General features: G+C 42.0%; 1 protein-coding gene across 16 annotated transcripts in view; it reads left to right on the top strand.

The window, feature by feature from the left end:
• The window catches only part of TSNARE1 (t-SNARE domain containing 1), a 757,898-nt gene that overhangs the window by 508,391 nt on the left and 227,786 nt on the right, over nt 1-21,721 (top strand). For 13 of the 16 annotated variants that reach the window (XM_050940856.1, XM_050940858.1, XM_050940857.1 and 10 more), the window contains 3 exons: nt 7,634-7,706; nt 10,398-10,925; nt 19,529-19,611. In XM_050940856.1, the coding sequence (XP_050796813.1) occupies nt 7,634-7,706; nt 10,398-10,925; nt 19,529-19,611 (684 nt within the window). The remainder of the gene's footprint in view (nt 1-7,633; nt 7,707-10,397; nt 10,926-19,528; nt 19,612-21,721) is intronic. The other 3 variants (XM_050940861.1, XM_050940860.1, XM_050940859.1) reach the window with 2 other exon arrangements.

Below are 21,721 nucleotides of genomic sequence, written 5' to 3'. Positions count from 1 at the left end.
TGCAGCCCAGGTTATTGGTGACTGAAAGACTGATGGGTGTCTGGCTGATTATGTGAACTGAGTTGGTGTCTCTTGGTCCAGTTCTTAGTGAGCATGTGTGTATAGCACAAAAAATCCATCACAGCTGATAACCAATTTATGGTCTGCAGCCCCAGTGGACAGACCAAGGACTGAAAATTCTGTGGCAGTGGTTCTCAAACTAGGGCCGCCGCTTGTTCAGGGAAAGCCCCTGGCGGGCCAGGCCAGTTTATTTATCTGCCGCATCTGCAGGTCCGGCTGATTGCTGCGCCCATTTTCTGCGGTTCACTGCTCCAGGCCAATGGGGGCTGCAGGAATCGTGGCCAGCACATCCCTCGGCCCATGCCACTTCCTGCAGCCCCCATTGGCCTGCAGCGGCAAACCGCGGTCAGCGGGAGCCGCGATCAGCCAGACCTGTGGACGTGGCAGGTAAACCGGCCCGCCCCGCCAGGGACTTTCCCTGAACAAGCGGTGGCCCTAGTTTGAGAAGCACTGGTTTATAGTGACTAAATTGTCCTTTTAGCCTGTACCTCAGTGCTGAACCATGTTTCCAGGGAGTAGTGAGGGGAAAGCACTGCCTCTTTTTTGAATAAATAAAGGACTTTGGTGTTCCAAGCCATCAGTCCAGCACCTTTCACCACATCTGAATTCACTCCACTGCCTGGACCAGAGATGGACGGCCATATTACTGCATTATTTCTTACCTAGGCCACTTAGGAGTATATGTAAAGGTGCATGTGTTGTATTAATCTGTTTATTTTCAAGTTCTAGAAGGAAATCGCCGCCAGTGAGCTTCCCCACTGTCTGCAATTTGGGGGGCGTGTCATAAACAGATAGCTAAGGGTTAATGTCTCTTTCACCTGAAGCACCTGACCAGAGGACCAATCAGGAAACCGGATTTTTTCAACTTTGGGTGGAGGGAAGTTTGTGTCTGAGTCTTTTGCTTTTTGTCTGCCTGCCTGCTTTCTCTAAGCTTTGGAGAAGTAGCTCTACTTTCTAATTTTCTGTTTCTAAGTGTAAGGACAAAGAGATCAGATAGTAAGTTCTATGGTTTCTTTTCTTTGGTATTTGCATAAATATAAGTGCTGGAGTGCTTTGATTTGTATTCTTTTTGAATAAGGCTGTTTATTCAATATTCTTTTAAGCAATTGACCCTGTGTTGTATCATCTTAATACAGAGAGCACATTTGAATGTATTTTTCTTTCTTTTTATATAAAGCTTTCTTTTAAGACCTGTTGAAGTTTTCTTTACTTCAGGAAAATTGAGTCTGTACTCACCAGGGAATTGGTGGAAGGAAGAAATCGGGGAGATCTGTGTGTTGGATTGCTAGCCTGATTTTGCATTCCCTCTGGGGGAATAGGAAAGTACTTTTTGTTTCCAGGATTGGGAACAGAGAGGGGGGAGTCTCTGTATAGTTTCACAGAGCTTGTGTCTGTGTATCTCTCCAGGAGCACCTGGAGGGGGAAAGGGAAAAAGGATTATTTTCCTTTGTTGTAAGACTCAAGGGATTTGGGTCTTGGGGTCCCAGGGAAGGTTTTTCAGGGGGACCAGAGTGCCCCAAAACACTCTAATTTTTTGGGTGGTGGCAGCAGGTACCAGGTCCAAGCTGGTAACTAAGCTTGGAGGTTTTCATGCTAACCCCCATATTTTGGACGCTAAGGTCCAAATCTGGGACTAAGGTTATGATACCCTCCCTGTTCAGAGGCTCTACGTAATGGCATCACATTGGTCTGATAAGAGCTAGACATCACACCTTCCAGAACCCATCTACTCAGCTTCTGCTGTCGAGCACAGTGTCTCTGCAGTGCTCCTGGAGCCGGCTGTCCCCAGTCAGCTTAGGGACTGAGATGATGAAGCTCAACAGAGCTATTTTAATTATTCAGCATGGTGCCATCACTTCCCAAGATGGCACTGACCATTAAGACAACAAAACAGAGCAAGAGAAGGAGAAAGATACTCCCCTTGCTGGTTGTTGAGCAGTCCCAGAGGAGGTCTAACTCAGGCTGTAATTGCTGTTCTGGATAGCTTCTGCCCTCAAAACAATTTTCTGCTGGTCTGTTGTTGCTTAGCCTGGCTCAGTATGATTTATAGGATGTCATTTTTTCTCCCCAGCTGTAGACAAGAGAAAAAAATTTCCTTGAAAGACTGTTGCGGGTGAGATTTAGTTTTTCTCCATCTAGCATTAAAGAAGCTCTCTGCCATTCTATGTCCCTTCTCCTTGTCCCCACAGAAGAGATGGGGGGGTAGGTTTACACTATGTTTGAGTTTAAACGCTGAGAAATGTCCTTATGCTCTTTTCTGAGTGCAGCACAGCCTGGACAGTGGGAGGAATGTGCTCCTTAAAGTAATGCACACTGGGCACTGTGAACGGTTCTTCTCTACTATAACAAATGCTGGGCACCTGGAATGGGTGTTCCCCAATGGTTATATGTGCCTTGGCCCTGGGAGGGGGCTGTGGGGGGGCTACCCCAAGGGTAACACATTAGGGATATTTTCCTGGGTTGCGTCCCTGTATTGACATGCACAAAGATGCCCTCCTTTGAGATCCTACCCCAAGGGTAACACATTTGGGATATTTTCCTGGGTTGCGTCCCTGTATTGACATGCACAAAGATGCCCCCCTTTGAGATCCTACCCTCTGCCTGCTTCCAGTTCATTTTATAACAGCCCTTTTGGATCATTCATCAAATGACTGGCAGGGCAGACCCAGGAGTTTGCATATAGAATCCTACATGATCTGCATACGCAGATATGATTAATTTAGTAGTTAATTTAGATTCCTCTATCCAGTTTAGACTAACAGTCGTTTTGGAGCATGAGCTTTCGTGGGTGAATACCCACTTCCTCAGATGCAGCCTTGCATCTGAGGAAGTGGGTATTCACCCACGAAAGCTCATGCTCCAAAACGACTGTTAGTCTGTAAGGTGCCACAGGATTCTTTGCTGCTTTTACAGATCCAGACTAACACGGCTACCCTCTGATACTCTATCCAGTTTGTTTAAGAATAGAGGTTCTTCCTCTAAAGGGACAAACCCTGAGCTCTCTACTCAGTTTTTTATTCTCTCCCTACTCAGGCAAACTCCCTATGATGTCTGTGGGACACTTCCCTGAAAAAGGGTTAAGTCAATATTGATCAAGAACTCCAGGATGTGGCCAGAAGTGAATGAGAAGGGACAGTGAGAGCATCCCTGGCCTGTCCCTTTGGAATGCAAATGAAGTCACCTCTTGTTTATTTAGCATTGTTCTTGTGACTGGAATTTAAAGTGTCCTGAGAGTAAAATTACATGTGGGGACAAATGTAAATGTTTGCCATGTTGACACCTTTAGGAATGAGAGTGGCTGTCGGAGGAGCTAACATTTTCATTGCTGTTTTTGTGAATATGTTTGAAATGTATGTTCTGTGCTGAAATGGGCTGATAGGATTTATGATCCAGGCTGTTCTCTCTCTGGCTTTAAGAATGCTGAAATTGTGGGCATGTTAAACTGAGCCTTCTGTTGGGAGGTGTAACATTCTAGTTAACCGGGGAGTTAATAGTTCTTAAAAGCAGCAAAGAGTCTTGTGGCACTTTATAGACTAACAGACGTAGTGGGGCATGAGCTTTCGGGGGTGAGTACCCACTTCGTCGGATGCATGTGGGTACTCACCCACTAATGCTCATGCTCCAATACGTCTGTTAGTCTATAAGGTGCCCAGGATTCTTTGCTGCTTTTACAGATCCAGACTAACACAGCTACCCCTCTGATTCTAGTTCTTAAAAGAACTTGTAAATTATCTCTGTAAAACCTTCTGAGCCTGGTGATTTTCTAGGGTGTTTTTGCTCTTTGTTCTTCCCTCTCCGTATGTATAATAGGTCTAATGCAGCTTGTTTGTGTTTCTTGAAGTGTGAGGCACTGAGCACCTTGCCGGCTAAACATCATCTTCTCCCACCAGTCTAACCATGTAATTCCCTTCTCAGATTCTCCACACTGACTTCCTCTTGCTCACTAAAGTTCAGCATCCTCACCTTCAAGCTGCGACACAGTTTCATCTCTGCATACATCTCAGATCTCCTGTTGTCCTCCTCCCTATCCACACAGGTCATTCTGGTTGGCACGACATCTGTATCCTTCTCCCAGTTTGGCCTCCTTCCACTTTTTGTGCTGGCTCTTTCACATGGAGTGCCTTCTCTTTCCTTTTGCACTAAAAGCCTGATTCATTGCCAAGTGAAATCAGTGGAAGTCTTTCCACTGACTTCAGTAGACTTTGGATCAGCCTTCAATTGACTCTCTTCTCTTCCTTTCAATCCCTTCTTAACACATGCTTCCTCTGCAACCTCCTGTAATGTTAATCCACTTAAGAGAGAAGTGTATGTTTAAATATACATGGACATACATACATAAGTGTGTAGTCTCCGTGTTTCCTAGTACTCTGTTGCTCTGTCTGTATCCAGCTGTTTCTCTTGTTTTATACTTAAATTGTAATCTCTTTGGAGCAGTGACTGTCCTTTTGGTCTGTGTTTGTCCAACATCTAGCACAATGGAGTCCTGGGCCATGATCACGACTCCTAGGCACTATAACAAAACAGCAACAAACAACCACCACCACCATCACCAACCACCCCAGCACCACCAAACAACCACCACCATCAGGCATAGAATATGTGAAACAAGAGCAAGCTCTAGTAAATCAAGTGTTTCTTGTTTCTATGAAGTGAAGGGGATTTGTGAGACACTATATTCCATTGTGAAACATGCATAATATGTAGAAACTTGGAAAATAGAAGTACTTCCATTTTACAGGCAAACTCCCAGTGACAGGGAAGTTCAGTGGTTCATTATGATGTACTGATTCTTGGCAGGAAGCTCTTACAATGTAACTCTCGGATACTGTCTGTTCTGAAAGTTGTTTTTTTGTTTGCTAACATATTTCAGTTACTTGAAAACTTTGCAGTGCCTGGTTAATTATTCAACAAATTCTGTGCTGTGGGTTATATTATTCTGTACTCACCACTTTGCAGCTTGCTCTGTTTTGCTTTTTAATACCATAGTCAACAATTTCTTAAGTTCATTTCCTTGCTTGCCTTTTACGTTCTGGTCTCCGTGGTACCTTCTCTGCTGCACTGATGTGTAGCGATATTGTAGCAAGCATTGTTATTGACATTTGAAAGGGAGATATTGGACTCACAGGGTAGTGAGGGAAGTCTGTTTTGATCTAATAAATAATTGGGTATGATAGGCAGCAAGCAGTACAGTGTGTGACTAATAATGTGTAGTACATTATCTCTGTAGTTCTCTTTTTGTTTATTCTGTAATATACTGAGTTTAATGTGCAAATATCACAACAATATATGCAGTTTAATTAGCTGTTGAGGATCAGTTTGGGCAGTATGTCATTTGATCCTTCTGAAACAAAGTATGTTCTCTTGTCTGTCATTGACTTCAATGTAATTACTGCAGGGATGTATTTTGCATTATAGCCAAATAGTCACCATTAAACCAAATGTGGCAGACGTCAGTACACAGATGCTATGGTGACTCCATTCCATTGCCAGGAGAGACAGACTGAAAGACAGGTGAAATCCTCTCTGGTTCAACTCACAGAAACCAAGTTTTAACTGGGATGTATTTAGTCCCAAGAGACTTATGTGAATGTTGCTTAACCCCCATCCCCGCGTGCCATCTCTTTCTTTCACACTTTGCTAATCCTCACTCCCCATAGAAAAACTACAGTGGCACCTGCCTTCTTGGCAATGATTTACTACCACGGTGTTAGAGTGTGATCTCGTGTTACTTAAACATCATTACTTTCATAAAATATTCCACAGAACATTTACTAGTTATGGATATTCTCATACATAATTAAAGCTAGACTGCACTTGACAAGAGAGCGAGCACAGTGCATTTTGTGATGCATTATCCTATGCTTTGGGTGTTTAGCTTTTGTTTCTTGTATTTGTTCACTTGATCTGAAATTTGCCATGTTCAGTAATTCGCAGTGGTTCTCCCAGGCTTCATTACAAATTAATGAGATTCAACTGCATTATATAATTAAGTACTGTTCTACTCACAATTACATAATAAACTTCAAAAACGAATGTAGATACACTTGGAACCATTTATAAATTAATCAAAGGGGATAGTTTAGTTGTCTGACCATCAGGCTGGGGACATTCAGACTCCTTTGCACCACAGATTCTACTCCCAGCAGGCTTAAAGTAGGTGAATAGCCTACTATTCAGTTACGTGTGTGAGGGAGTCTCTTAAAAGCAATTTTAAAAGGGGAGGAAATCATCTCCTGTGAGAAAACGTGGGATGAGTCTGAGGGGAGAGAGAAGCTACACTTCTCCATGAAAGCATTCCCACAGGTGTTATGGGGAATATGTATGTGTGTTTTTTCCCCTCAGTGCCCCAGTAGAATCAACAAGGTGCTCCTCCCCAAGAACATGTGATCTCCCTGGGATTTAGGGTTGCTCTCCTATATGCCTTATGCTTATGCACTGGCTCTGAAAACACCTATCTGCGGAGCAAAGGAAAGAGAATACTGCCAAAAGTGGTTACCATGCGTGGATCATGCACTGAGAGTTTGTCTGTTCCATATGGACATCAATGATCCAGTGACGCTTCACACAGGAGTACGGGTTTGCTCTTGCTCTGGTGCTATGCATTGTATTTGGCACCGATTAATTCCCTCCCCCGATTTATCTGTGTATCAGAAGTGCTGTATTATGGTGGCACCTGTATTTTGTGATAGTTCTGTTATACACTGAGAAGCCTTCACTCACACTCAGCATAATGTTTTTGTGTCCTAAGATAGATAGTGAAGCAAAGTCGGATCTTTCTGCATGAAAGGCGCTATAAAAATTCAAAAGTTATAGCAACAAGTTCTGTCCGAGTGTCCTTTTCTGGTATGCTAATAGGAGCCTTTTCTCTATTGCATTCAGTATTCCCCCATTTGCAGATTAATCATTCTTCTTAGAGCCAGAGTTACATGAAGCTAAGATTTGATGATGTTCTTACATGCTAGTTTGTTACAAGCTCTAATTTAGAAACAATATTGCAGTTGCTATTTTTTAATTTAAAGAGTTACTGTTGCTTTAACTAGTTAATTATTTGACACTTTGAAGAGATGTAAATAGATCCACTCATCACATAGCTTTGCCCTAACTGACCTAAAGATAAAGAGATTTCAAAATCTGACACTCTTTCTATCAGTTCTCCATTCACTTAATAATGGTATTTCACCACAAGCATGCAATACTGAGAGAACGTAGTTAGTACAGAAAAATCAGCTGTCCTAGATAAATGGTATCACTCAAACACAGCTCGTTAGAAATAGAGGAGAGCTGTTTTTTGTTATTTAGTGTTGCACAGTTATTCTAGGCAGCTGGGTAGTCTAATTTTTTGACTTCCTCCTTTTACAAGGCAACTCAGTTGGTTCAGGTGCAAAGTTTTGTAACTGAAGTGCAACAAATTCTGGTGTTGTTTAAGGACCCTTTAAAGGTATATTGAGAATATTTGGTCATCACTGTTCTATGCAGAAGAAAAAAAATATGTTTCCAAGATTGAGAAACTGGGCAACTCTTTTGGGTTTTGATGTATCTGTTGATCATTAACTGTGATCTTTCACCTTTTCAGAGTGACATGTTGGATGTAAACCAGATCATTAAAGACCTGGCCTCCATGGTTTATGAACAAGGTGACACAATAGGTAGGTATCACCATAGTGTTAAGGTATGTACTTTATTATCTGATTTTGCCATTCGGATCTGAGGTGGCAACTCACCTACAAAAGAGTTTTATGGGCCAAAACGATCCCAGTGCCATGGCTGCTTAAGACAACTGAGTTGCCACTGAGACCATTGGTCTTTGTCCATGGAAATCTCCTTGGATTTGAAGAGCTGTCCTCTGTGATAGTTGGGATAGTTACTGCTGGTGGTAGCATAAAAATAGATTTCACAGGAAGAACAATCCATCGGCTGTTGGATATAGGGTGGGGAAGACATAGCCAATCTTCCTCTGGAATTGGAATGAAAAACTGTTGTAGCTGCAGAAAAAATGCATAGCTTGATTCTGCTTAATAAAGCTTGAGTCATAATACTCTGACTCACACACACGGTCCAAACATACGTCCAGAGCTTGATCGCTCCTTGCTCCCCGCTGGCAGGGCTTTGGACCACAGTGAGGCAGCGTGCTTGTGCCCTGGTGGAAGGCAGGGGAACAGAGGAAATGCCTAGCCATTGCCTGTTTGTTCCCCAACATCAAGAGCATCATTGACAGAAAGTGGTGACCAGTGGGAAGAAATGGAGGCAAAATATAGGAGATCCAGGTCTTTTAAAATGTCCTGTCCTCTCAGCTCCTTCATGACCGTCTCCTGTTACAGATAAGGGAAGGAAGGGTCAGATGTGTTTCTCTCCCTCTTGTTTTACAGCCTGTATGAGATAAAATGAACTATCCAGTGCCTTAAACAATTGCCAAAATTTCCTAAGAACGTGAGTGTCTAAATTCGGCCCTTAAATCCATGTTTAGCGACCTAAATATAAGAGAAGCCTGATTTGCAAAGATGCCGAGCACTTGCAGCTCTCATAGAAGTCAATGGGAGTTGGACAAAACCCTAAGAGAGAAATCATAAAAGGAGAAATATTTCCAGTCTTGACTATTGATCACGCTGTTTCCTTGCCAAGCACGCAGTTTTTGGCAAGCTTCCATTAAGCTGCAGATATGTCTATCCAGACAGAAATGTGCAAGTGCCATCACGCAAATTGTTCATTCACAGACAGAGAGCAAAATCAAGATGACATCTGCAACAATTCGTTTGTGATCTTGTGCCTGTTTGGCAGCTCTTTTTGTGCACAGATAACTTCTGGGCCCGCTTGGGCTTCAGGAGGCTATCAGATGTTAATGCCTTGAGGGACATGACAACATAAATCAGTTAGTGTCATGATCCTTGTCACCAACTTCCTTGCGGCTAGATTTATTTTTTAAACCATTATTCGTGTGGTGGAAGTGGCCCCAATATTAACTTGCCTGGAAAAAAAAAAAAGCTGTAGAAAGTAGGACCCTTTGTCTTTAAACCAGCATCATGCTTTTACTGCTTTTATATAGGAGACGTTCTTTTTCCAGTAGCAATGTTAACCTTTTTCTTTCTTTCTGAGTAGCTTTTCAGTCAATCAGCCAGTCAAGATATCTCCCTACTCAGCTGCTGCAAGTTCCCACTGTGTATCTTTTGACATTAATGTTACACACAAGTAAGAGGAATCAGAAGGTAAAGGGAGTTGAAACACCCACAGTGAAAATTCAGCATTGATGATGATAAGGGGGAGTTCTCACCACGTCCAGGGTATTAATTTCTGCCTGTTATACACATGAGATGAAAGTTCTGCAACTGTCTCCTCATTTAAATAAAACCAAAAATACTTAGTGAGGGAGTATCAGGCTGGCCAGCAAAACATACTGTTGTGTCCATGATACAAGATCAGATCTCACACTCACTCGTGCCTGCCCTGTGCTTGCTGGGAGCAATAGAAAGGCAGTTTGTGCTCACTCATGCGAGGAGACCCATGTTCTTTCAAGGAACCTTCTGTAGCTCACCTACCTACCAAGTTAGCTAGCTTCTGAAGCAACGTAACCACAGCTCTTCTTAAAGGGAGGGAAGTTTGTTGCCATGCAAGGAATGGACGGAATGAATTAAGGCGGAAAAATGTAGAATGCTTGTGGATACATCTCTGACATATTGTATTTTCTGTACATGTATCACCATCCCTAAGGTTTGTGATCTGTGTTCCCCGTAGCAGTATTTTCCTCTGTTGTAGTGGTTAAATGAACGTGTAACTGAGGATCACAATAGCGATGGGCCTGATTCATTAAAAAATAGTGACACAGATTGTCATTGCATCAGGCACAAAAATCTTTTCAGTCCAGGGCAGTAGCAACCCCGAATAGTTTCAAATTCAGATAGATACTGGATCATCTAGTCTGCCTCCCTGTCTCATTGCAGGACGTGATCCATAAATCTATACTGGATCCCCACTAACAGCCTTGTTTTACTCCAGCATTGGTAATCAGTGACGATCACCTGTGAGAGGTTGCTCCTTTGTATAACTGACACAAGCTCTCATGAAGGAAATGAAGTTAACTCCTGTAGTTATGCAGACAGCAATTTCAGTGGCATTGGACTTTTCCCATGTGTTAGCTGAGATGTCAACTTACATGTGACAGGCTTGCACAGCCATGGATCAGCAAGTGGGTGGGAGTTTACATTCTCAAACAGAATTCAGACATGGGTGTGGGAAACACTGCTTTTTATTAAACAATGTAAGGTAGGTGCGCACATCCTCATTTGGAATGTACACGCTACCTTATTAAATAGCATATAAATACCCAGCATTTGGTACCTTTCTAGGAACCAACCTCAACATGTTGACATGCAAGAGAAGTTCCACACCAGAATCTGTGAATCCTGCTCAGTTGGTTGCTTCTACTTATGACCCTGCTGCTTGCGGGAGTGTTACCATGTTCACACACTATACTGCTGGAACGCCACATCAAGGACAACACTCGCGGACCAAGACAAGGAAACCCAATTTTAGTCCACAGGAGACTGAAGTGCTTGTGCAGAAGGTCACCAAACACTACCAGCTACTTTTTGGGGCTTTAAGGGGGACCCCTGCCAAGAAGCACAGAGTGTGGAGTAAGATCCTACAAGCTGTCAATGTGTTGGGGTATTGCAGACGGGACATGGGGGATCTGAAACACAAATGGCGAGATCTCCGTGGGGTAGTGAGGAAAAAACTTGGGGAACATCAGAGAGCTGCAGCTGGAGGAGGGCCACCACAGTCCCTTGTTCTCACTCCAGTGGAGAAAATGGTAGCAGGAACATTCTCCACTCAAGCCATCCAAGGAGAGGGTCAAGGAGTTGACACCTTGAGAAGTAAGTTTCACTGGTGCAATTATCAGAGCAACATTTACATATACATAAGCACACACACATTCAGCCACTCTATGGAACTCATCAGCTCAAAATTTACTCATCATTCTCTGTCAAAGAATATTTTGTACACTGTATGGGCTGGTTTCTCCTCTCACATACACTGGTGTAAATCAGGAATAACTCCAAGAAGTCAATGTATAATTGGTATTAGTGCAAGGATAATCTAGCCTTGCATCTGGCAGATTTGAAGGAGACATCATCAACCTAGCCAGCAATATCATTCTCATTAGCACATGATTTGGGCGAACACACCTCTGTCCATCTCTGGAGTCTGCTATGTTTGTTGCAAGAGGGAGTCCAGGTGATTGAAATAATGTGCACGTTGCATTTTTTTAACCCATGACAGCAAAAATACTGCTGTTCTCATCAGAAAGAAGGAGATGCTTTCCTCTCCCATACACATAAACAATGTCTTTAGTATCCCGAAACAGCAAGAGCCAATTCCTTATGTAATCCATCCTACATCAAACATCACAAATAAGTTCACTGCTTGCAGCTTCATTGTATTTCTCATAGCTGAACGCCAGATTATTCTGAAAGCATTTTACTAGGATTACAACGATTACCCAATCCCACCCCCACCCCCCATCAGACCATTTTGCCACCAACACTCGTTCCTCTAGTAGAGTACATACATACCCCCAACCTGTTTCCTGAAAAGAGCAAGGGATCTAAAGACTGGTACATCCACATAATCAGTCCAAGACAACAGCACAGGAAACACAGGAACTCAATGCTTCATTCGCCAGCTCCAGCTACCTCTTTGTCATACCTAAAGGTGCACAGATCACAGCTTTCACAGCAACACCTGCTGGCAGGGAAGGGAAGCTGTGTGACATGAAGATGAGAACTTTCTTCACCGCTGTTTTTCTTCCATTTCTTATCACATTTGCCACCCATCCACCTTCTGTTGCTGAATCTGAGTTGCCTGGTTTTTAGATTTTGGTTGATACTGATATTGTACCTGAAGTCTGGACATCTCGGACTAAGAATAATAAGGCTGAGGACAAGGAAATTTGGTAATGCAGCCTGATTTGGAGGCTTGAGTAGTTTAGAGATTTCACACACCTGGTGTCTTCCAGCCTTCAGCATGCAGGCCTGCCCAGGAAACAGGAGAAATGTGGTAGTTGGTTCATCTTCTTGTTACATTGAAGGATAGAAAAAAATGTTAATTTCGGTCAGTAAATGTAGTCCTTGAGCTGGGCTGGTATTTGTTTGAATGCTGCATTGTCATTTTCTCCTAGTCTTAATAAATGACTCTGTAAAATGGAAATGTGTTAGTATTGATGTAAATGTGGGATCACTGTGGTTATTTGCTTGAGGGGTTGGAGGAGCACCCTGCACCTGCCACCACCATAGCCTCTTCTGTCCCCTGGAACCAGCCCTGTTTGACCAGCATCATTTCCTATAGCTGGGTACTTCCATCTTGACTTGAAGGCTAATGTCTTTTCAAAAGAGTGATGCTTCATTTGCAAAGTCATGGAATTTAACATGTAGCATGCTTAAACAGAGTTTACACACTGTCCTGGGATCCACCACAAAGAGCCATCACTCGTGTCCTCTGCAAGCCTCTTCAGGTCCTTTGGAAGACTCTTCATATTTGTTCCATGGCTGATGGCTTAGTGGCACAGGAATTTCTTTCTTATGAAGAGTCCCCTGGAGACTAGATGGAATCTGCTGTCAAATACAATAAAACAAGAGAAGTTGAAAAATCAGACAGATGGATCATTAACTAAACTGTCCTGTGGCTGAGATGGGGCATCTGAAAAATGAATGCATCCTGGGAATGGTCCCTGAATACCTGAACTTAACATTTCTGGTAATCTTTGTACAACAGAATGGGGTCTACATATTCATATCCATTCAATTGGTAACACTTCCTAAATATCAGAGGAGACAATTATATTGATGGATATATTTATGTACTCTTTGGTTCTTTGTGCACTGCAGAATCCTCACTTGGCTCTTTCATGTCTAGCTGTTCCTGGGGTAAGACATGGAGTTATGTGTCAGAGCCGGGCACCACTTCTCCAGAAGTTGTGCGCAGTGGCAGCCAAGTCTTTCTGAAGTTGCTACTTATCTGTTTCAGATGAGGCACACATTTTTCATTTATTTTGAAGACGTAACCCAGAATCTGTTGAACCAAAAGTGTATACTTTGGAGCCAGTTTACTCTGTCTTCTTCTCAACACAATTATAACTAGCAGCATTATTATAAACAGTACCATGCCTTGTAATAGCATATTTCTCAGGAGGCAGGCACAGGTTACTTTGATCTTCTTTGTTCTTCTCATTTTACCCATAGTGGCAGAGAGTGCAAGGAATGTATAAGCCTTTGTGTTTTATGTCTCTGTGTTTAAAAGTCTATGGGTATATCTACACTACCCACCGGATTGGCGGGTAGCAATCCATCTATCAGAGATTGTTTTATTGTGTGTAGTATAGACACGATAAATCGATCTCCGATCTCTCTCCCATCGACTGCTGAACTCCAGCAGTGCGAGAGGCAGAAGCAAAGTCAATGGGGGAGCCACGGCCATCAATCCAGCACTGGGAGGACGCAAAATAAGTAATTTTAATTCAGTCTAAAATACGTCGACTTCAGCTACGCTATTCTCATAGTTGAAGTTGGGTATCTTAGATCAATCCCCCCCTCAGTGTAGACCAGGCCTATGTCTCTGAGTTTCTGTCTCTTGCCTCCTTGTTTGCACATTCTTTTTATAATGCTGATGGTGTTAGGAAGACAGTGTGTGTGTTTTGTAAAGAAAAGAGTAAATGGCTAAAGAGGTGTCTGCTGTTCTGTATTTGATCTTCTTAATGTGACTGGGTTGGTGTAGTTGCAGCTAAGGAGCCAAGTAATTTTTTACAAAAAACTAGCTGCATGGACTGGGGTCTCTTCTTTTTACGATGTTTTTGGTTTGGTTTGGTTTTTTTGCCACCAGTAGAATTCTCTGCTGCTGTGAATATGCAGCCCAGTTCATCTGAAGTTGTTATCAGGAAGCTGCACTGCTGTGCTCTGAACTCCCAGAAATCCTGTGATTGAGCTGGAAGGGTCATAAATATACAACCAGCTGAGTTGTTGGTTTATTTCTGCTGGTAGGCATCACGCTCTGTCTTATTAGGGTAGCATGTGGGATACCATGTTATGAATAGGTTAAGTAAATCAAACTAACCATTGCAAGGGAAAAACAAATCATAAATATCATGGATTTTACTTTGGAGGCAAAATTCAGCATTTCCAAAATAATAAGCAAACATATACACCTTTTTTGTAAATGAATCAGACACATTGTCTTGGTATTTTCCTCTGACTGGGAAGAATTGACACCTTTGGATTAGTCCACTGCGTTATAGGAGTAGATAGATTATACAGTTGAGTCTCTGAGATTTTATTTTTATTTATTTTTGGCACAACTATAGGCCTGAATGGACTTGCAAAATATTCTGAGATTGATAATGCATGTAAAATGAATTTTGCATAAATGATAAGCTGTTGACACTCTGTTATAATTCTGCAATTTGCATAGGTTTTATGAAGGTTTAAATTTTTCCAGACCACATTTTAAGGGCATCTGTCATTTAGTAAGCAGTGCAGATCTCTGCTTTGTCTGGGACTAAAGTTAGGTACAGTAATGTTAATGTGAGTACACTACTTTACACCCACTTCTGCTGGTATAAACTAGGGCACAGGGCCCTTGATGAAGGCAAATCCAGCAAGCAGCAGGTTGTGGCATTTCATGATGGTTATAATGTCTGCTCCACTTTGATCTTCAAGGAGTCAGTACAGACATTTTTTAAAAGTGCTGGCTGGGTTCACTCATTTGGCACAACAGCTTGGCAAGGGGCTTTTATGTTACCCTTTGCGGAAATCAGAGCTGCCATCTCCCACGAGAAACCCTGGGATAGGATAGAGATGTGGCTGCTGGCTGCCCTCCATTGGGGATTAATACTCCCAGGTCTTCGTGGTTTAGGGAGCGACAAATTGCACCTCATTAAGACAACCTGATACAATTACCATAATTTCTAAATTGGAAGAGCACATATTTTACATACTCTATAGACCTGATTTTGCAGGTTGACTTACACATGTTTAGATATGACCAAACACTCATTGTAAGTTTTACTCTGGAAGAACTCCCATATCTACCAATGAGAGTTCAGTCCCCAATCCAGCACGGGCCAAAACAGGATGTGTCCTGTGAAGTGCTCTTTTGAGTTAAGGATTCTCAGCACCTCACAGTCACTGACCACAAAGAATGACGCAAGACTTGATTCGTACTACGTACAAATTAGAACTGGTTGAAATTTTTCTCACTAAAGCATCAAAAAGTGGCCTTTATCCAAAAAAGGAACATTTTGACCTTATGTTCCATTTTTCACGTCACACACCATATTTTTACTGACATTTTCATGGAATTTTTTTTAATACAAGTATAGGTATCATTTTGTTTAAAGCAACATCATGAAAAATGTTTTGGAAAACAGAATGGACCCGTTGCAAACCCTTCAAAAAAGAAGCAATTTTAAATGTGTTTGCAAAATCCTTCTCCTGTTCTTCAACCAGCCCTAACACAAATACCTGCCCAGTGAAACCAGTTAATAATGGCCACTGTGAGGACCCTGATTTTGTCCTGTTATAACCTGTGACTGTTCAACACAGTGCAACAAAAAAGGAAAAAAACTCACTACCACAAGCACTTAGACTTAGATGCCATTAAGTATGGAATTCACTTTCACTTATGGAATTTCACATAGAAGATTTTGCTGTCCGTTAACATGGGTTGTTCATAGACACCAGGTGACCTTAAGCAGAGGTAGGGTCTCATTCTGGTCTCTTTTCAAGTTACAAATAGTTGGAGACCACCTTCTGGTAAGCACCTCGTGGTTTATTTTATGGTGTTCTCCCCACCACTTTCACAGAGGTGTGCAGCCCCCTGTTTACAGTTTCATACTGTCCTTAACTCCCTTAGCCAAGGAGGGATTACACAGAAAGTGTCTTCCTCCTGGGAGATCCCTCTGGGCTGTGACTCTGAAAGCTTCCCTTTCTCACCTTCCCTGCCTTCCCCTGTTTTTTCTACCTTCTGCCTAATGGGCTAATTAGCCTTTTAGCTCTCCACAGGCCAGCCCAATCCATCAATTAGGTCCAGTTCTTCTTAATCAGTTCTACTTTAGAGCAACTAATTAGAGTTGCAGTGGCCAGAGTGCTGGATCAGCTGTTCTTTCCCAGCTCTCTCTCACAATAGTTTATCACTGTAATGAAATAAAATGCAAATCACAATGCTTAACACTTCAGTAATGTTATTTTCTTCAAAAAATTTCATAATCATTGATTAATACCCCTGTGAGATAGGAAATATTAAGGCCCGTTTGCAAATCACAGCCCAAGTGACTTGGCTGAGGCCACACAATGAGTCATTGTAGCTGGGATCATCCTCTTATGTGCATGCAGGACGTCCTAATAAAATCAGTGAAGTGGTGGACAGATAATTGACTGGGTGATCTGGCCCCAGTAATTCTTGGCTGCCATGTTTGTGTTTTGACATCTAGATTACATCCCTCTCACTCTCTTCCTTGTGTGTAAATCAGTGGAAATCACTAGTTTGCACAGGACTTGTCTTCACTGCTAAAAAAGGTGCATTTTGTACCTCAGAGTACCTAACACACATGAGCTGTCCTGAGGTAAAACCACAGAGAAGACCAGGCACTTCCATTTTACTGCCTGGTAAATCACATGTTTAACAGCTCTATACCTCTTCCAGGGGCTAACTTCGGTGAGTTTACCTTATTGTAAAACTAAAGTGCCTGGTCTTCACTGTGTTGTTTTTCCTTGGGATAATTCATACATGTTAGTATCTCCAAGGTAAAACATACATCTTTTTTTAGCAGTGAGGACAAGCCCACCACATTACCTATGTATGCCTCATTTTTTCATGCAGTGCTAGCTCTGTAGTGTTTTTCCCCTGCCCCTTAGGATTGCAAGCTACTATAGCAAATGCTAATTAGGACCTTTCATCTCAAATCTTTTGTACTCCTGGCAAAGCTGGAGTTCTGGACATTAGAGGAACCTGCCAGCTGGGCAGGCAGCTTGCCCAGTTTTTTGTTTTTCCTCTGTAACATCACACCATTACGTATGTAACATTTAGGTCATCATTTAGTAAAGATCCCTTGTACTCAGGGTGTTTGCCTTGTGGAACAATTTAACATATAATGCTTGCAAAGCATGATGCTGGTTGTTCTGTAAAAAAAACCTCATGGAATCTAAAGAATTTTGTGTTGCTCTTCCATGCTCAAAAAGTTATTTCCCTAGGAAAAGGGCCTGTTAAATTGCAGCTGTTCATGAAATAAGAGGTGCAATGTCCTGGGATCCTAGCTAACACTAGGGAAGAAAACAACAAGCTCTTTTCCTTTGATTAGACAAATCAGATTACTGAACTTTTTTTGAATGTCTGTATAAGGCTGTTCCGTTATCAAACAAAGACTAACTGTCCTCTTTAAATATATCTCCTATAAACTGACAGCCTTGCCTTGCCTTGCGCTCCTGAAATGAGCATGTCTCCTGTTACTTGCTGTGGCTTGTTTCTGATTGTCACTTGTTTCCTTATTTACCTTGTGTCATGGCCCCTCTCCGCAACCCAGGTACATGTGTCTACCTCCCAGGCAGGGCCGGCTCAGGCTTTTTTGCCACCCCAAGTATCAGAGGGGAAAAACAAGAAAAGAAAAAAAAGCCGCGATCGGCGGCATTTTGGTGACAGCTGAATCATACCACCTCATTCCTTGGTGGCAATTCGGCAGCGAATCTTTCGCTCTGAGATGGACTGAGGGGCCTGCCGCTGAAGATCAGAATGTGCCGTCCCTTCCCATTGACCGCCCCAAGCACCTGCTTCATTCATCGGTGCCTGGAGCTGGCCCTGCTCCAAGGACTTGTCTACATTAGGAGATTATAGTGTACTAGAGCACGACCTTGTGGAGTTATGGTAACAGAACTTTAGACAGGATCAGCTCGTGTAAACTGTTGTAGCTCCATTGACTTCCATGGAGCTGCACTTATTATACCAGCTGAGAATCTCTGTAGACAAGCACTGTCCTGTTTAGCATTGTCCCAGCTGGCATGATATTCTTAGCATATGCACAATGTGCTGCATGTGGCACATGACCAGGATTCATCAACCTTAGGGCTAACCACAACTAGCTGACAAAATGTTACACCTGATATTCCCTGTCTATGCTATGTGCTACGTCACATTTAGCATCATGTTATCTACCTTGACTCCTCAGAGTTGTGCTTTATCACAAAGTAATTTCCCAGTGTAAACAAGCCCATATGGACAGACATGGAAGCTGGGCACACATGTTAATTGCTATTTACCAGGCACTGATTAAATTCCCATAACTGTACAGACATCGAGAGAGAGACGCTCCCAGCCCCATACAGCTTTCTCTGCCCTAAAGAGCATGCTCAGGCACCACTCTGCTCTTCTCACCCCAGCTCTTGGGTTTCGTATGGAAAGGACATGCTTTTTTTCCATTGTCAGTATGATGATTTACTGCTAGAAACTCCTGAAATACCTAGGCACTGTGAGCTGACCTAACAGTGTCCAACAGAAGAGAGATCAGAGGTAGCACTAGATGGTGGTGCTTTAGAACATGTGTGTGAAAGTGATTTAATGCCACTTTTTCTACTAGCACTGAAAACAAAAGGGGGAGAAAAGAATCTGCCATTATTCCAGTAGTATACTAAAATTAACATAAGACTGTAAATGAACCCTTTGGGCTGATTGATAGAATTATAATAGCTCTCATCTATCCTTGTAAAGGCAAATTTGATAGGCTTCTGAGCCAAATCCTTAGCTCATCATGCAGTTTTCACTCCATTCCCACTGAGACCAGTAGTCACTGTGTGCCTGTCTCTGAGGGAACAAATTGGCCGTGACTATGATATTTCTATTTGAAACACAATCTAACTCTTAATTGCAGCTTTTGCAACATAGATGTTGGTTTCTAAACACAGGACTGGTGTCCATTTAAAACGTTGCTTTCTTTGACTGGCATGTATTGATTCCTTCCCTCACCCCCAACCGGCTGCGCTCTGAAGTTATTAATCCTTCTTTTCCAAATATTTTTTTCTTCACTCAGAGGTAAAAAGTGAAGATCTTTATAGCAGGACAAATCAAGAAGCACAAACGTGATATACCTCCTGTATCCCATTTTAGAATGTATCTCCCATCCAGTAAGATTACCAGTCGTATAGAAGCCCTGATCCATTGGAGTCCATGAATTCTTTCCATTGGATCAGGCCCATAACCTTTCCATTTTGTATGATATTCACCAGTTACTCTGCCTCTGTGATGATTTAGGCTCCTTCTTTTTGCCAAATTTTGGGTGGCCCATATGGGCACCCCCTTGCTTTCCAAACTTGCAGACAAAAGGATGTGTGGGTCTTTCCTGTTTGTTCATGCTCCCCGTTAAATTACTGCATTGTTGTTGGTGTGAATTATTCCTTTAGCTTTTTACCATGTAATTACCTTCTATTATCTTAATTTACAGATAGTATTGAAGCCAACATTGAGACTGCATCTTCTAATGTAGAATCAGCCAATGAGCAGTTGGCTAAAGCCAGTCAGCACCAAGTAAGTTGGTCTAAAAAATCCTTCAGATACATTCAGTAACATTATTTAAAATAAAACAGTTGAAAGCTGTTTTATTTCCATGAGCACATGGCACAAACTCTGCTGTGTTCTTGCACTACCTGGAAGTATAATAAAGAGTAGTCTAAGTGAAAGCTAAAGTCTTTCATATGATTAATGGACCAGTGTTGGCAACTTGGATTTGGAGTAGTCATTTAGAGATCTGCATATTAGAGGCATTTCCCAGTAGGAAACTGAGCAATTAGCTACTGTTGTTCTTGGAAGGATGGCATAAAAAGTGCATCGTTTAAGCATATATGTTCTTCTTACTGGAATGTTTCCCTATAATCAAGCAACTCAGTGTTGCCAGCAAACAAGATGCAGTTGGTAAATAATGGGTAAGGAAATGGTTTTCAGCACTGTTTAAGGCAATTTTCATTTTGTTGTCATCAGAGCAAGAGTAAATTACACTAAAAAAAGTTAGTCTTGTTTGAAAATAGCTGGACCAAAAAGAACAGCTTGACTTTTTGAGGTCAATACTTTCTAGGCATGAAGACAGGGAGAAAAAATCCCAAATCCATTAAAGCTTAATTAGTACGTACATTGGATTAGACAGACCAAAAGTTGTTAAGGTAAACTTTGTTTTTCTGAAATATAAATGTATTAAAGCCCAAAGTTAGAACCTTCTCTTTGCTGATTAGTATAGGGCATAATTCTGAAGATCTTACTCAGCAAAACTCATTGGGAGTTTTGCCTGAGTAGAGACTGCAGGCTTCTGTTCACAGGAGATGAAGTAGTATGCTTTTTAAAGTCTGCCCTGGTTGTCTGATCATAGGTACTGTAGGATGTTAAGCATGTAATATTAATGTCTGTTCAGGCAGAAGCATTTCTGTGAAACATTGGCACGACCTAAATCTATAGAGGGGGAACACTGGATATACGTTTGGGCCAGAAGCACACCTTTATGCACAAATCTCGTAGTCCATAATGCATTATAGGCAATGTTGTGGTTGGAATAAATTGGATATGTTCGTGAATTACCCCACATGCCTGGAACAACCCAAGATGACTGAACTCTGCTTAACAGAATTTTCCTGTCAACCAACTTTAGATATGATTCATGGGATTGTACTCTGGCCTCTTTGTAGAGTCTGCATGCCAGATCCCTTAAGTTCATAGCATAGTGAACAGAATATCCTGTATGGCTAATACTATGCCAAAATAAACCACCATTTTCCATACTTAGTGTTGGATGTTTATAAGTACATACTTGAGACAGACTGAGCTGGATGACTTTGTAGACCGCTTGGCTTGAAAGGGGCTGCACTGGTTGGAACGTCACACCCTTTAAAGCCATTAGCATTCCTTGCACTGCTCTAAGCTCTCTCTCTGTGTAGCTCCCTTGTTTTATTAAACTGTCAGTTTGCCATTGTATATTCCTGTTACCCACAACCTATGTCATGTTGGGGTTCTCCTATAAATGCAGGCTGGGTTACATGCATTTGTTACATATCTCTTCTTTATATTCTTTATGAATGTGTTGAAATATTTGAGTTTGAGACTGACTGTAGTCCTTAATAAAGGGATTTCTGTTGGGAATAAAGTTAAAGTGATGGGTTACTTAGCATAGTGTTCAAACAGAGCATAGAACAGTAGCTTCAGCCATGCAACATGGACCACTGGCCGCAACCCAGACATGACCATAACAAAGCATAAGCAAATAGCTTTTCTTCAACTCTTACAAAATAGTTTTCATCCAGTGATAAAAATATTTAAACAAATGGAAGTATGCTCCGGCTAAGCAACTTTGCCTGGTACTTTACTTTTGCAACTGTCTTCCCCTCAGCCTAAGATATCTGTGCTGACAGCAGCAGTTTGCTTCTCTGCTGTGACTCTCCCCATCCTCCTTCCCATCTGTCTGTCTATCTATATGGAGGAAACTGGAAATTTCTCATTACATAAAACCCATGCAAGAAACACACTGTAGCTTATCTTCAACGACTTTGCGGCCTCTCCTGTTTGCGTTTGGGTTTGGAGACTTGTTCAATTTGCCACAGATGTACGTGCAGAAGAGGGGCCTCTGCTTCATAATATATGTATATGTGTATGAACA

This window comes from Gopherus flavomarginatus, chromosome 2 (assembly GCF_025201925.1).
Source record: "Gopherus flavomarginatus isolate rGopFla2 chromosome 2, rGopFla2.mat.asm, whole genome shotgun sequence".
In the NCBI taxonomy this organism is placed as follows: Eukaryota; Metazoa; Chordata; order Testudines; family Testudinidae; genus Gopherus; species Gopherus flavomarginatus.
Note: the sequence above shows the minus strand (reverse complement) of the source record. Positions and strands in the feature narration are given on the sequence as shown.